The sequence below is a fragment of the Mobula birostris genome, chromosome 22, assembly GCF_030028105.1.
Source record: "Mobula birostris isolate sMobBir1 chromosome 22, sMobBir1.hap1, whole genome shotgun sequence".
Lineage (NCBI taxonomy): Eukaryota > Metazoa > Chordata > Chondrichthyes > Myliobatiformes > Myliobatidae > Mobula > Mobula birostris.
Window position 1 is genome coordinate 58,730,393 of NC_092391.1, and position 13,122 is coordinate 58,743,514.

General features: G+C 43.8%; 1 protein-coding gene across 4 annotated transcripts in view; it reads left to right on the forward strand.

Annotated features, from left to right (window-relative positions):
- golga3 (golgin A3) overlaps positions 1 to 13,122 on the forward strand; it is a 102,751-nt gene that overhangs the window by 30,221 nt on the left and 59,408 nt on the right. For all 4 annotated transcript variants that reach the window (XM_072240832.1, XM_072240831.1, XM_072240833.1 and 1 more), the window contains 2 exons: positions 3,382 to 3,494; positions 7,361 to 8,061. In XM_072240832.1, the coding sequence (XP_072096933.1) occupies positions 3,382 to 3,494; positions 7,361 to 8,061 (814 nt within the window). The remainder of the gene's footprint in view (positions 1 to 3,381; positions 3,495 to 7,360; positions 8,062 to 13,122) is intronic.

Here is a 13,122-nt window from a genome sequence, read left to right on the forward strand (position 1 = left end):
TCTGATCTCTGGGTTGTATATGGTGACATATATGTACTTCGATAATAAATATTCTTTGAACTTTGAGCCATTGATGCAACTGAGTATTTTTTTAAAGGAAGTGAAGTACTTCAGTCTATGCAGTTGTTTGTTTCCTGATTAAATTTTATAGTTGTCCCTTTCTCAGGACATGAGATAAATGATGACCTTTCTTCATCTTTGGGAAGTTATTTTTAAGGTAGGTAACAGTTCATCTGCAAATCTGCCAGAGATTACCTTTAGTGTCCAATGCTCTCAATGCAGCCTCCTCTACATTAGTGAGACCCATTGTAAATTGGGGGACTTTAATTGAACATCTCCAGTCCATCCATTTCTCCTTCTGGTTTAAAAAAAAAAAAAAAAATTCCCCCCCCCCCCCCCCGCTTCTATTTCCCCACACTGGCCTCTTTCTCTTCTCGCCTATCACCTCCCCCGGGTCCCCTCCTCCTTCCCTTTCTCCTATAGTCCACTCTGCTCTCCTTACAAATTAATTCCTCTCCAGTCCTTTATCTTTCCTACCCACCTGGCTTCACCTATCACCTTCAGGATGATTCTCCACCTCCTCCTCCTCCACATATTTTTGTTCTGACATCTTCCCCCTTCCGTTCCAGCGCTGACGAAGGGTCTGTGCTCGAAAAATCAACTGTTTGTTTATTTTCATGGACAATGCCTGACCTGCTGAGTTCTTCCAGCATTTTGTGTGTATTGCAAATCTTTTCAATTTGCCTCTCTCAATGTAGACAGAGGTTGTATTTGTTTACCAGCAGGCTGGTTCCATCTGCATTATAGATTCTGCTGGTGTTGCTGGCATCCCATTTATAGTCCTTGTTATATGGACGGATGTGTGGCTACTTGCCCGCAACACAGCTTTGTTATCAGAACCAGCTAATTTTTTCATGATGGGTATTAGTCCACTGCCATCTTATTTGATCTCCACAGATGTCAGTTGATTGTAAGTCTGTTTAAAATTGTAAGTCTGGATTGTAGTGGTTGTGCCTTCTAATTCTAGACTCACCACTACTGGAAAACCACATCCACTCTATCTAGGTTAGAGGTTCCCAACCTGCGGTCCACAAACTCCTCAGTTAATGATCGGGGTCCATGGCATAAAAAAGATTGGAAACCCCTGATCTAGGCCTTTCAGGGAGCTATTTTTTTGCTACAGTCTCAGTTTAGAATATTGTTTTGCTATTATTTACTGAGGAGTGTTGTTAATTCACCTACAGGTGAAAGAATGAGTAATGTAATGAAGAAAGCATGGCAGCGCCTATACTTAGGATTTTGCAGAGATTTCGCATGACATCTAAACCTTAGACTAACTTCTGTAGATGTGTGGTGGAGAGTACATTGATTGACAGCATCATAGCCTGGTATGGAAATACCAATGCCCCTGAATGGCAAAATTAGTGGATACGGCCCAGGCCATCAATGGTAAAGCCTTCCCTACCATTGAGCACAACTACATGAAATGCTGTTGTAGTTATGCCGTCAGGGTCCCCCACCACACAGGGCATGCTCCCTTCTCACTGCTGCAATCAGAAAGAAGGTACAAGAGTCTCAGGACTCACACCACCAGGTTCAGGAACAGTTATTACCCCTCAACCATCAGGCTCTTGAATGGGAGGGATTAACTGCACTCAACTTCACTTGCAATATCATTGAAATGTTTCCACAACCTATAGACTTGCTTTCAAGGATTCTTCATCTCATGTAATCAATAGTTATTGCTTATTATTATTGTTTCTTTTTTGTATTTGCACTGTTCATTGTCTTCTGTACTCTGGTTGAGCATCCTAATTGGACAGTCTTCCATTGATTCTATTATAGTTATTATTCTGTAGATTTGCTGAGCATGCCCACCAAAAAATTAATCTCAGGGTTGTACATGGTGTCATATAAGTACTTTGAAAATTTTGCTTTGAACTTTTGGTTGTCCTGGCTGGAGGATGAATGCTGCAAGTGATAGTTCTGGTCACCAATCTTCTCTAAGATTTGTCACTTTAGTGTGTTGGAGAGGCTTGTAAGTTCCTCGGGTGCTGAGAGTGATGCCGTCTAGAGTTTAGTTATCCGGCACTTAGATCCTGGTAGGGTCACCCATGGTGGTAAGGTCAAGAGAGAAGTTCCAGACAAAGAGTGGTCCAACTGAGACCTCAGTGGTGGAATTGGTGGAAGATGATGACACATCACAATGGCCATGAAGGTGGAGACAGACTGCAACAGTGAAGGGTCCCCTGTCTTCTTGCATTCCATGCCACTGGAACCTGACCCCAATCTGTCAAGGATTGTGTAGTGGCTTTCTGTGCCTCTGCCATCCCACACAGTCACACAAGCATTCCCCATTGTGGAATTCACCCTAACATCCTGGTAATGTGGATCCAGAGTGGCTTCTACTGCCATCTGAGGATGCACCAGTAGACAACCTCTTTGGAGAATATCAAACTCAACTTGAGAGATTGCACTGCAGCTCCAAGATAAGGGGCTCCTTTTTTATGCCATGGACCAATACCATAAGGCAAGGGGTCCATGGACCCCAGGTTGGGAACCCCTGATCTTGACTGATCCAGAACTTGTGGCGTCAGTGTGAGAGTTTGTTAAATGGAGAAAAGTACCAGAAAAATAATAACTTGTACATAAAATTGTTTTCATATTTGTTTACCTCTGGTTTTCTTGCCTATCTCTAATTGCCTTTGCAAAGGTGTTGGTGACCTGACATCTGGCAGTCGCAGCTTTAAATAGCAAAAAAAAATGGACAATGTTTGTTTTAATCCAGGGAATTATGAATTGGGGTAATTACATTGGTTACTTTAGCAGGCAGCGTGGTAGCATAGTGGTTAGCACAACGCTTTATCGTACCAGGTGACCCAGGTTCAATTCCTGCCGCTGCCTGTAAGGAATTTGTACGTTCTCCCTGTGACAGTGTGGGTTTCCTTCGGGTGCTCTGGTTTCCTCCCATAGTCCAAAGACATGCCAGTTGGTAGGTTAGTTAATCATTGTAAATTGTCCCATTAGGCTAGGATTAAATCAGGGGATGCTGGGCAGCACAGGTCGAAGGGCCAAAAGGGCCTATTCTGTGCTATATCTCAATAAATAATTTTAAAAAATTATCTAGGTTGTATTTGTGTGCTCTTGAAGTCTAGACTGTGAAATAGTTTCCATGGCAACATTAAATGCAAAGGGCTCACTAGAGTATATTTCAGGTGGTTGGTCTTTAATAACTGAATGATTATTTGCAAATATTTATAAGCTGTGTGAAGAAAGATCTTTTTTACCGTATTGTAAATTCTGTCCTGGTCTTTGTTGTAAGTTAAGTCAAAGATTTGGGTAGACTGATAAAAATTAAAGTTGGTTTTGTTTTGAATTCAGGTACTGTGGACCCATCCTTGAAAGAGCAGAATGAAGAACAGATACGGTCAAAGGCTCAACGCCATCTTGATGAGCAACTCAAACAGTACAGAGTCCAAAGACACCAGCAAAGAGTAAGTGCTTTTGCAGAGAGATGAGAGGTACATCTTGTGCAGCATCTTGGAGGGGCTCAGCAGGTTGGGCAACATCTATGGGGAGGAATAAACTTCTTGTTTCTACTTTCAGACTGGTGCAAATTGTGTTAATCTAGTTCAGTAACGGCACTCAATGACATCAAGACATTTTGAAGCAGTGCAGTCATGTGCAATAATCAAAAGTCCCATTTGGGTGACTGGTTTTACAAGATCCTTGGACACCCTTCAGTGGAGAAGGAAGGAGTCACAAGAGTGAGTGGTGCGATCTAGGTTAGAACATAGAATAGATAACAGTTCAGCACAGAAACAGGACCTTTGGACAACAATGTAGTGCCAAACCAGCTAAAAAGCAAATCAAAAACACCAAAACAATATCCCTCCATCTTCGTAACATCCATGTGCCTATTCAAGTGTCTCTTAAAAGCCTCTGATGTATTTGCCTCTACCACCATACTAGACAGCACATTCTGGGCACCCACAACTCTGAGTTTTAAAAAATCTTGCCCATCATAGCCCCCTTGAATCTACCCTCACTCACCTTCAATGCATGCCCTCTGGTATTAGACATTTCTATCCTGGGAAACAGATACTCCCTGTCCAAACTATCCATACCTCTCATAATCTTATAAACCTGTATCAGATCTCCTCTCGGCCTCAGGTGCTCCAGAGGAAACAACTCAAGTTTATCCAGCCTGTTATGATAGCCCTCCTGGTAAACTACTTCTGCACCCTCTCCAAAGCCTTAACATTCTTCCTATAGTGGGGTGACCAGAACTGTACGCAGTACTCCAGATGTAGCTTAACCAGAGTTTTATAAAGTTGCAACATAACCTCTTGACTTTTGAACTCAATTCCTCAACTAATAAAAACAAGCATTCCATAAGCTGCCTTAACCACCTTATCGACCTGTGTAGTCACTTTTAAGGAGCTGTGGTTAACTCAGAAAGCTGAAAGAGATTATGAGAAGAGGCTAAGTTGCCCTGAGAGAATTTTAATCAAAAATTGCAGAATGGGGTGGACGGTAGCATAGCGGTTAGAATATGAGCAATTGGTCTTCAATTCCCTCCACTGTCTGTAAGGAGTTTGCAAGTTCTCCCCAAAACCGCATGGGGATTCCTTTGTTTGCTCCGGTTTCCTGCCACGTTCCAAAGCTGCACAGGTTAGTAGGTGAATTGTTACATGAATGCAGTTAGGGCGGGTGGGCTTGTTACCATGCAGAATCTTTAAATAACTAAATAAATCGAAGAAATGCACATTGGTAATGAAGGGACAGAGGAAATAACTTGAAGAGACAAATATTGACGGGCAATGAAAGACTATTGTCCAGCTGGTTCCACTCCTACTATTGTGGCAGTCACAAGAAACACATTTTGGAGTCATCTCAAGCACCTCTACTTCTTTTGCCAAAAGCAGAACTTCCCAGTGGCCAAACATTTTAATTCCCATTCCTATTCTGACATGTCAGTTCATGGTCTCCTCTTGTGCTACAATGAGGCCACCCTCAGTGGAGGAGCAACACCTCATATTCAGTCTGGGTAGCCTCCAACCTGATGGCACGAATATCGTTTTCTCTTTTTGGTTTTAAAAAAAAAAGTTCCCTCCCCCTCCCCTCTTCTATTCCCCACTCTGGCCTCTTATCTCTTCTCCTCTCCTGCCTACCGCTTCCCCCTGGTGCCCTTCCTCCTGTCCTTACCCTTATGTTCCACTCTCTTCTCCTGTCAGATTCCTTCCTCTCCAGGCTCTTTACCTTTCCCACCCACCTGCCTTCACCAATCACCTTCTAGCTATCCTCCTTCCCCTCTTCCCCCCCCCCACCTTCTTTATTCTGGCGTCCTCCCCCCCTCCCCCCTTCCCTCTCAGTCTTTTAAAAAAAAAATGGGCCTCGGCTTGAACTGTTGACGCTTTATTCATTTCCATCCATGTTGCCTGACCTGCTGAGTTCCTCCAGAATTTTGTGTGTGTTGCTAAGTTAGGGAGTTGTTAGACAAACTAATTTGTCATACCAGAGAGGTAGTGAGGAAAGCCTGTTGCCCTGGAGGGCTTTTGGTCCATACACCAGAAGGTGTAACTTGAACTATACCTAAGATTTATCGTATTAAGTTGGCCTTCTGCTGGATCCCAGAAGCTTTGAAGGAAAGTATTTGTTAAATTTCTCTTGGAGGACTGAGAGGTTCACTGCAGAGGATATGAAATGGTCTCCATGTCAGAAGTAAACTATAAAACAGAAATAATGCTGGGATAAAGGCATCAAAGGTAGAAGTGAAGGCAGTAATAGAACACTGTGGATGGAGACATTTGACTCAACAGGTCCATGTCAGGTCCCCCTCTCCTTATTTCTCATTACCCCTGTAACTCGTTCTTCATTAACTCCCCTTTGATTCCTCAAAGTAAATAATCAGAATCGGGTTTAATATCACTGGCATAATATTGTGAAGTAGAAATAAAAAGTAGTGAGGTAGTGTTCATGGATTCAATGTCCATTCAGAAATCAGATGGCAGAGGGGAAGAAGCTGTTCCTGAAGCATTGAGTGTGTGTCTTCAGGCTCCTGTACCTCCTTCCTGATGGTAGCAGTGAGAAGGGGGCATGACCTGGGTGGTGGGGGTCCTTGATGATGGATGCCACCTTCTTGTGTCCTGGATACTATGGAGTTTATTGCCTGTGACGGAGCTGACTAAGTTTACAACTCTGCAGCATTTTCGATCCTGTGCAGTAGCCAGTAAAAGTCCAGGTGATAACACTAGAAATCAAATTGACTTTATTACTATAAACCAAAGACTTAGAAACTCAGTGACTCAATGCAAAACATATCCAGGTGATGATGATGCAGTAGCCACCCCCCCCCCATACCAGATGACGATGCAGCCGGTTGGAATGCTGTCCACAGTACATCTGTAGAAATTTGCGACTGTCTTTGGTGACATTTGCGAAGTAAATGTATTATCAAAGTACATATATCTCACCATATTCAACCCCGAGATTCATTTTCCTGCAGGCATACTTAGCAAAACTGTAGAATAATAACCATAACAGAATCAATGAAAGACCGCACCACCTTGAATGTTCAACCAGCTGCAGCAACCAACTGTGCAAGTACAAAAAGAAGAAATAATAGTAACAAATTAAGCAATAAATATCAAGTACTTGAGAACGAGCGTCCTTGAAAGTGACTCCTTAGGTTGTGGGATCATTTCAGTGATGGGGCAAAATAAGTTTTCCCCTCTGGTTCAATGGCCTGATGGTTGAGGGGTAGTAACTGTTCCTGAACCTGGTGATGCGAGTCCTGAGGCTCCTGTACCACCTGATGGCAGCAGCAAGAAAAGAGCATGTCCTGGGTGATGGGAGTCACTGATGATGGATGCTGCTTTCCTGCAACAGTGTTTCATGTAGATGTGTTCAATGGTTGAGAGGGTTTTACCCATAATGGGCTGGGCCCTAGCCAGTACTTTTTGTAGGATTTTCCATTCAAGGGCATTGGTGTTTCTTCTACCATTAACGCACTAAGTGGCAATTCAGAGGAGCTAGTCAGGGTTTGAGTAAGCCTTTAGGACGTGGAGGGATCTAGGACATCCACTGTTTATTCATTTCCATAGACGCTGCCTGGCCGGCTGAGTTGCTCCAGTATTTTGTGTGTGTTGCTCTGGGTTCCCGTCACTGCAGAATTTCTTGTGTTTGTGATTTATATATGACTTTTAATATTTCTTATGTTCTAACTGCAATTATTTTTAAAGTTTCCATATTACAGTGTGAAAGACGATGTCTGATGAGCCTCACTTATGTGTTTTGCATAACAAATACTATCCTGTTGAGAAACAGCTGTGTAGAAGAGCATATTTTTGTTTTTCAGTCAAAACAGTCAACACCAAAAAATCAACGCTGCAGTACTTTGGACCCAGAGCTGATGTTCCATCCGGATGTCCTTCCCCGTGCCAGTACCCTTGCATTGACTAAAGAATACACTTTCTTGAGGACCAGCGTTCCCCGTGGACCCAAAGTTGGTAGCCTTGGAATTCCGAACGTTTCCAAAGTTGAAAAGGGTTCAAAGGGTTCAAAATCCAGCAAAATAAGGTCCCTTGCGGATTACAGAACTCCGAATTCAGATGCCGGAAGTAGCATTGGAAGGTCTTCCAGTGCTGAAGCATTAGGATCCCTGAAAGAAAGTCGGACTGGATCGTCTACATCGGTCATATCTGAAATAGGCTTTACATCAGGAAATGATAAATTGGAGACTTCATTGCATATGGAGGACACCAGCTCCGAGAATGACACCATAGAGTTTGCAGCAAGGCAAGACGAGAATGAAAGCGACAGCTCTTCATATAGCAGTATATCTACTACTGGCATCTATGGGGCCATGCCCTCACTGGATGCTGGGCATAAAACCACATACACCGTCGACGGACAAGAAATGTCACCTGATGACATGGGGCACTTCCCTTCCATCGGGGAGGTGCTGGAGGCGGCCGCGGCCACCACAGCGGGACTTCGAACCGAGCTGCAGGAAGTGAATGGGGCAGTGCGGAGCCGAAGGGACAGTTTATCCAGCAGGTAAGCACATTTCTCAGTGGAATTAAAATAGTTTTACATCCAAGCCGCTCAAAGTAAATTCAGAGATTGGTCTTTGTTGCATTATTGGGTGTTTTTGGTCTTAATCAGTCTTGTCCAGTGGCAACTCAGATGTGGCATACATTGTTTCAATAATGGCAGTAGATCAAAGATCAGAGTAAATTTATTATCGAAGTTTGTATATGTCACCATATACAACCCTGGGATTCACACAGACTGTGCTGGAGGAACTCAGCAGATCAGGCAGCATCTGTGGAACTGAATAAACAGTTGACTTCTCAGGCTGAGACCCTTCATCAGGACTGGGAAAGTAAGGGGCAGAAGCCAGAGTAAGAAGTTGTGAGGACAGGGGAGGAACACAAGGTGATAAGTGAATCCATGTGGGTGGTGGAGGTGGGGGATGAAGTAAAAAGCCTCTCCTCCTTTCCTTTCTCCCATAGTTCACTCCTCTCCTATCAGATTACTTCTTCTCCAGCCCTTTCCCTTTCCCACCTCTCACTTACCAGCTTCGTACTTATCCCTCACCTCTCCCACCCACCTGGCTTCACCTATCAGCATCCAGCTTATCCTTCCCCCCACCCCACCTTCTGATCCTGGCTTCTTCCCCCTTCCTTTCCGGTCATGAAGAAAGGTCTCAGCCTGAAACGTCGCCGGTTTAATCATTTCCATAGATGCTGCCTGACCGGCTGAGTTCCTCAGCATTTTGTGTGTGTGTTCTCTGGATCTCCAGCATCTGCAGAGTCTCTTGTGTTAATGATTTGCTACCCTGAGATTTATTTTCTTGCAGGCATTTACAGTAGAACAGAAATACAAAGGAGTTTTACGAAATGATTCCATGATTGAATTGCTTGTCATATGAAGAATGTTTGATGGTCTGGGCTGTATTCATTAGAATGCAAGAATGAGGGGTGACCTATTTGAAACCTGTTGAATGGTGTTCTAACTGCCTTGATAGAGTGGATGTGGCGAGCATGTTTCCTATGGTGGGAGAGTCTAAGACCAGAGCACACAGCCTCAGAATAGAGGGGCATCTTTTTAGAATGGAGATGAATTTCTTTAGTCAGCGTGGTGAATTTGAGAAACTTGTTGCCACAGGCAGCTGTGGGGGCCGAGTCCATGTACATTTAAGGCAGAGGTTGATAGATTCTTGATTGGTCAGGGCATGAAGGGATACATGGAGAAGGCAGGAGGAGATTGGGGCCAAGTGGAAAACTGGATCAGCCGTAATGAAATGGCAGAGAAGACTCGATGGGCCAAATGGTGTAATTCTGCTCCTGTATCTTACGGTTTTATGGATGTGAATTGAAAAACTACATCAGGGAAAAGGAATGCTTCAGAGAACCGGATTTATTGCCTGTGCACATTAGGATTAGTGGCAGGATCACGCTATACATCTAGTTAAACCTAATTCATGTTCTGTGCCTTGCTCACATTTCCATTTCATTCTCCGTATCCCTTGATGCCTTTGTGCTGAGTTCAGTCTTGAATATATTCAGCAGACCAGCACCTGCAACACTGAGATAGAAAGTTTCAAAGATTTACAGACTTCTACACAGAAGTTTATTTTCCCTAAACCCCTATTTGTTTGTTTTTGTTTATTTTATTGTTTATCTTTAAATTATTTTTATTTTTTAGAATGTTCTTATATTTGTTTATTATATTTTTTATTTGTTGAGATACAGCTTGGAATAGGCCCTTTCTGCCCTTTGAGTTGCACTGCCCAGCAATCTCCAATTTAACCCTAGCCTAATCATGGGACAGTTTACAATAACCAATTAACCTATTAACTGACACCTTTGGCATGTGGGAGGAAACCGGGGCACCCAGAAGAAACCCACACAGCCACAGGGAGAACTAACAAACTCCTTACAGGCAGTGCCGGGAATTGAACCTAGGTCGCTGGTACTATAAAACATTATGCTAACCACTATCCTACCGTGCCATCCAAGTATCGGAAGTGTTTGCCCCTCTTTGTGAATGTCACTCTAGTTGTGTGCGCGCCCCCCCCACCCGCCCCGGGCCTGTATGTTAACTGTTGGGGCGGCAGCGCTAGGTGTAAGATTAATGTTTGATTCCTGCCACTGTCTTCAAGGAGTTAATACATTCTCCCGTGACTGCGTAGCTTTCCTCTGGGTGCTTTGGTTTTCTCGCACGTTCCAGAGACATATGGGTTAGGGTTAGTGAGATGTGGCTACAGTATGTTGGTGTCGGCAGCGTGGCCCAGCATAATCCTCACTGATTTGATGCCAACAACCTCATTTCACCATATGTTTCGATGTACATACAACAAAGATAAATTTTAAATATAGTCTTCTTCTCACAATCGTGCTCCTCTTGATGTAATCACCACTCGTTCTTCTAAACTCAAGTGCATAAAAGCCAGTTGTCTTTGTGGGACATTTGCTTATCCCAGTGTCCAATCATGAATCTATTCCAAAGTAAATTGTAGCATTTAAGAGAAGTTTGGATAAATACATGGATGAGAGATAGATGGGACTACGCAGAAGGCCAGGTTGGCACAGATTAGATAGGCCAAATGGCCTGTTCCTGGGCTGTAGTGCCCTATGACTCTATAAATCTACCTTGCATTCATGATACAAAAGTGCAGTACTTAGAGTGTGGTCAACCAAAGCCCATAATATCACAGTCATATCACAGCACAGAAACAGGCCTTTCAGCCGATCTGGTCCATGCCGGTGGGTGGCAGGTGGAGATGTATATCTACCAAAGGAGGTGTATGGTGCTCCTTCCCTCTCCTAACCTGAAGGTCACCCTTGGGCAAGGGGCAGCACCTGTGTAGCTCCCGATCAGGGTCACGTGAAGCCACGGGAGCAGCTGGCGGACGGTCGTGTGAGCGGCTGGTACGTATCAAAAGTCCTGGTGATGCGCCCACTGATGCCAGGCAGACAATCTCTGAAGGGAATTAATAATGGTTGGGGTCACCTGTCTTGTAAAGATACTGCCCAGAAAAAAGCCAATCACTTCTGTAGAAATTTTTTGCCAAGAACAACCAGAATCAGTTTTAGTATCATCGGCACATGTCGTGAAATGTGTTGTCTTTGCAACAGCAGTACAATGTAATACAGATTAATAAAGGGGGGAAAAAAGTGAATTACAGTAAATAGATATATAAAACAGTTAAATTAATTGAATAAATACTGCAAAAATAGAAATAAAAAAGTAGTGAGGTAGTGTTCATGGGTTTGATGTCCATTCAGAAATCGGATAGCAGAGGGGAAGAAGCTGTTCCTGAATTGTTGGGTGTGTGTCTTCAGGCTCCTGTCTCCTTGATGGTAACACTGAGAATAATGCATGGCCTGGCTGATGGGGGTCCTTAATGATGGATGCCACTTTTTTTGAGCCTTCGCTCCTTGAAGGTGTCCCAGATACTATGGAGGCTAGTGCCCGTGATGGAGCTGAGTGAACTCACAACTCTCTGCAGCTTGCTTCTGTGCAGTAACCGCCCCCCACCCAAATACCAGGCGGTGATGCTGTCCATGGTACAACTGTAGAAAGTGTCTTTGATGTACCAAATTATGGTCAAAGACGGAATGGAAGGCTATGATTGCCCATGTGATACGACATGGCACATAATGACAATACCAAATCATGGTCAAGGACAAATGAAAGACCATGGTTGCCTGGTCATACAATGTGGCACATGATGATGATGTCCATGCTGACCCGTTCTGCCTGTCTGTCTCTCCATCATTTTACTCATTTCTCACTGATTTTGTATTTCCATCTAGACAGTCCACTTCAGGTTTGTTAGGTGGGAGGCATAGAATAATACCACAGAACTTCTATGACATAAACATACATAGAACATTAAAAAGTACAGCACAGGATCAGACCATTTGGCCCACGATGTTGAGCCGAACCAGCTAAAACATTAAAAAAAACCCACCGAAACACTAATCCCCCCACATTCCCCACATCCGTGTGCCTGTCCAAACATCTCTTAAAAGCCTCTACCGCCAGACCAGGCAGCGCATTCCAGGCACCCACCACTCTCTGAGTAAAAAAAACTTACCCCTCACATCCCCCTTGAACCTACCCCCTACCCCCTCTCACCTTCAATGTATGCCCTCTGGTATTAGACATCCCTACTGTGGGAAACAGATGCTCTCTGTCCACTCTCTCTATGCATTTCATAGTCTTGTAAACCTCTATCAGATCTCCCCGCAGCCTCCAGCGCTCCAGAGAAAACAACCCAAGTTTATCCAGCCTCTCGTGATAGCACATGCCCTCTAAACCAGGCAGCACCGTGGTAAACCTCTCCTGCACCCTCTCCAAAGCCACCTATAGTGGGGCAAACAGAACTGTATGCAATACTCCAGATGAGGCCTAACCAGAGTTTTATAAAGTTGCAAGTTACGTTCTACATACCTCTTGACTTTTAAATTCAATGCCTTGTCTAATAAAAGCAAACTAACGCTCTGTCATTCCTTTAATAATACCAATGTGACAGAACTAGCCATAAGACACTTTCTACTTGTAACACTGTCAAAGAAAAAACATCCACTGTTAACTCCCTAATTTAACCAAGCTTCCTGTTCATAAAAAGATTTGAGGTTTGCCTCGCTCAGAGTAAAGAAGGGTGGGAAAGATAAATAACATTGAGTCACCATATGGCAAATTTGTGTTAGACCTTGGAGAAATAATGGCTCAACTGTTGTTACTGATAGCACTAATGGGAGGCTTTGTACTTCAGTCAGTGACTGCTTTGAGAATGACTAATAACAATTTTTTTTAGAGTCATTGTCATAGAACACTACAGCCCAGAAGGTGGCTCTTTGGCCCATCTAGTCTGTGCTCATCCCATCTCCCTGCACCCAGACCATAGTCCTCCGTACCCCTCCCATCCATGTACCTGTCCAAACTTCTCAAAAGTTGAAATCGACCTCGTGTCCACCGCTTGTGCTGGCAGCTCATTCCATTCTTTCACCACTCTCTGAGCGAAGGGAAGTTTGCCTTCCTGTTTTCCTTAAGCATTCCACCTTTCACCCTTAACCCATGATCTCTAGTTCCAGTCTCACTCCA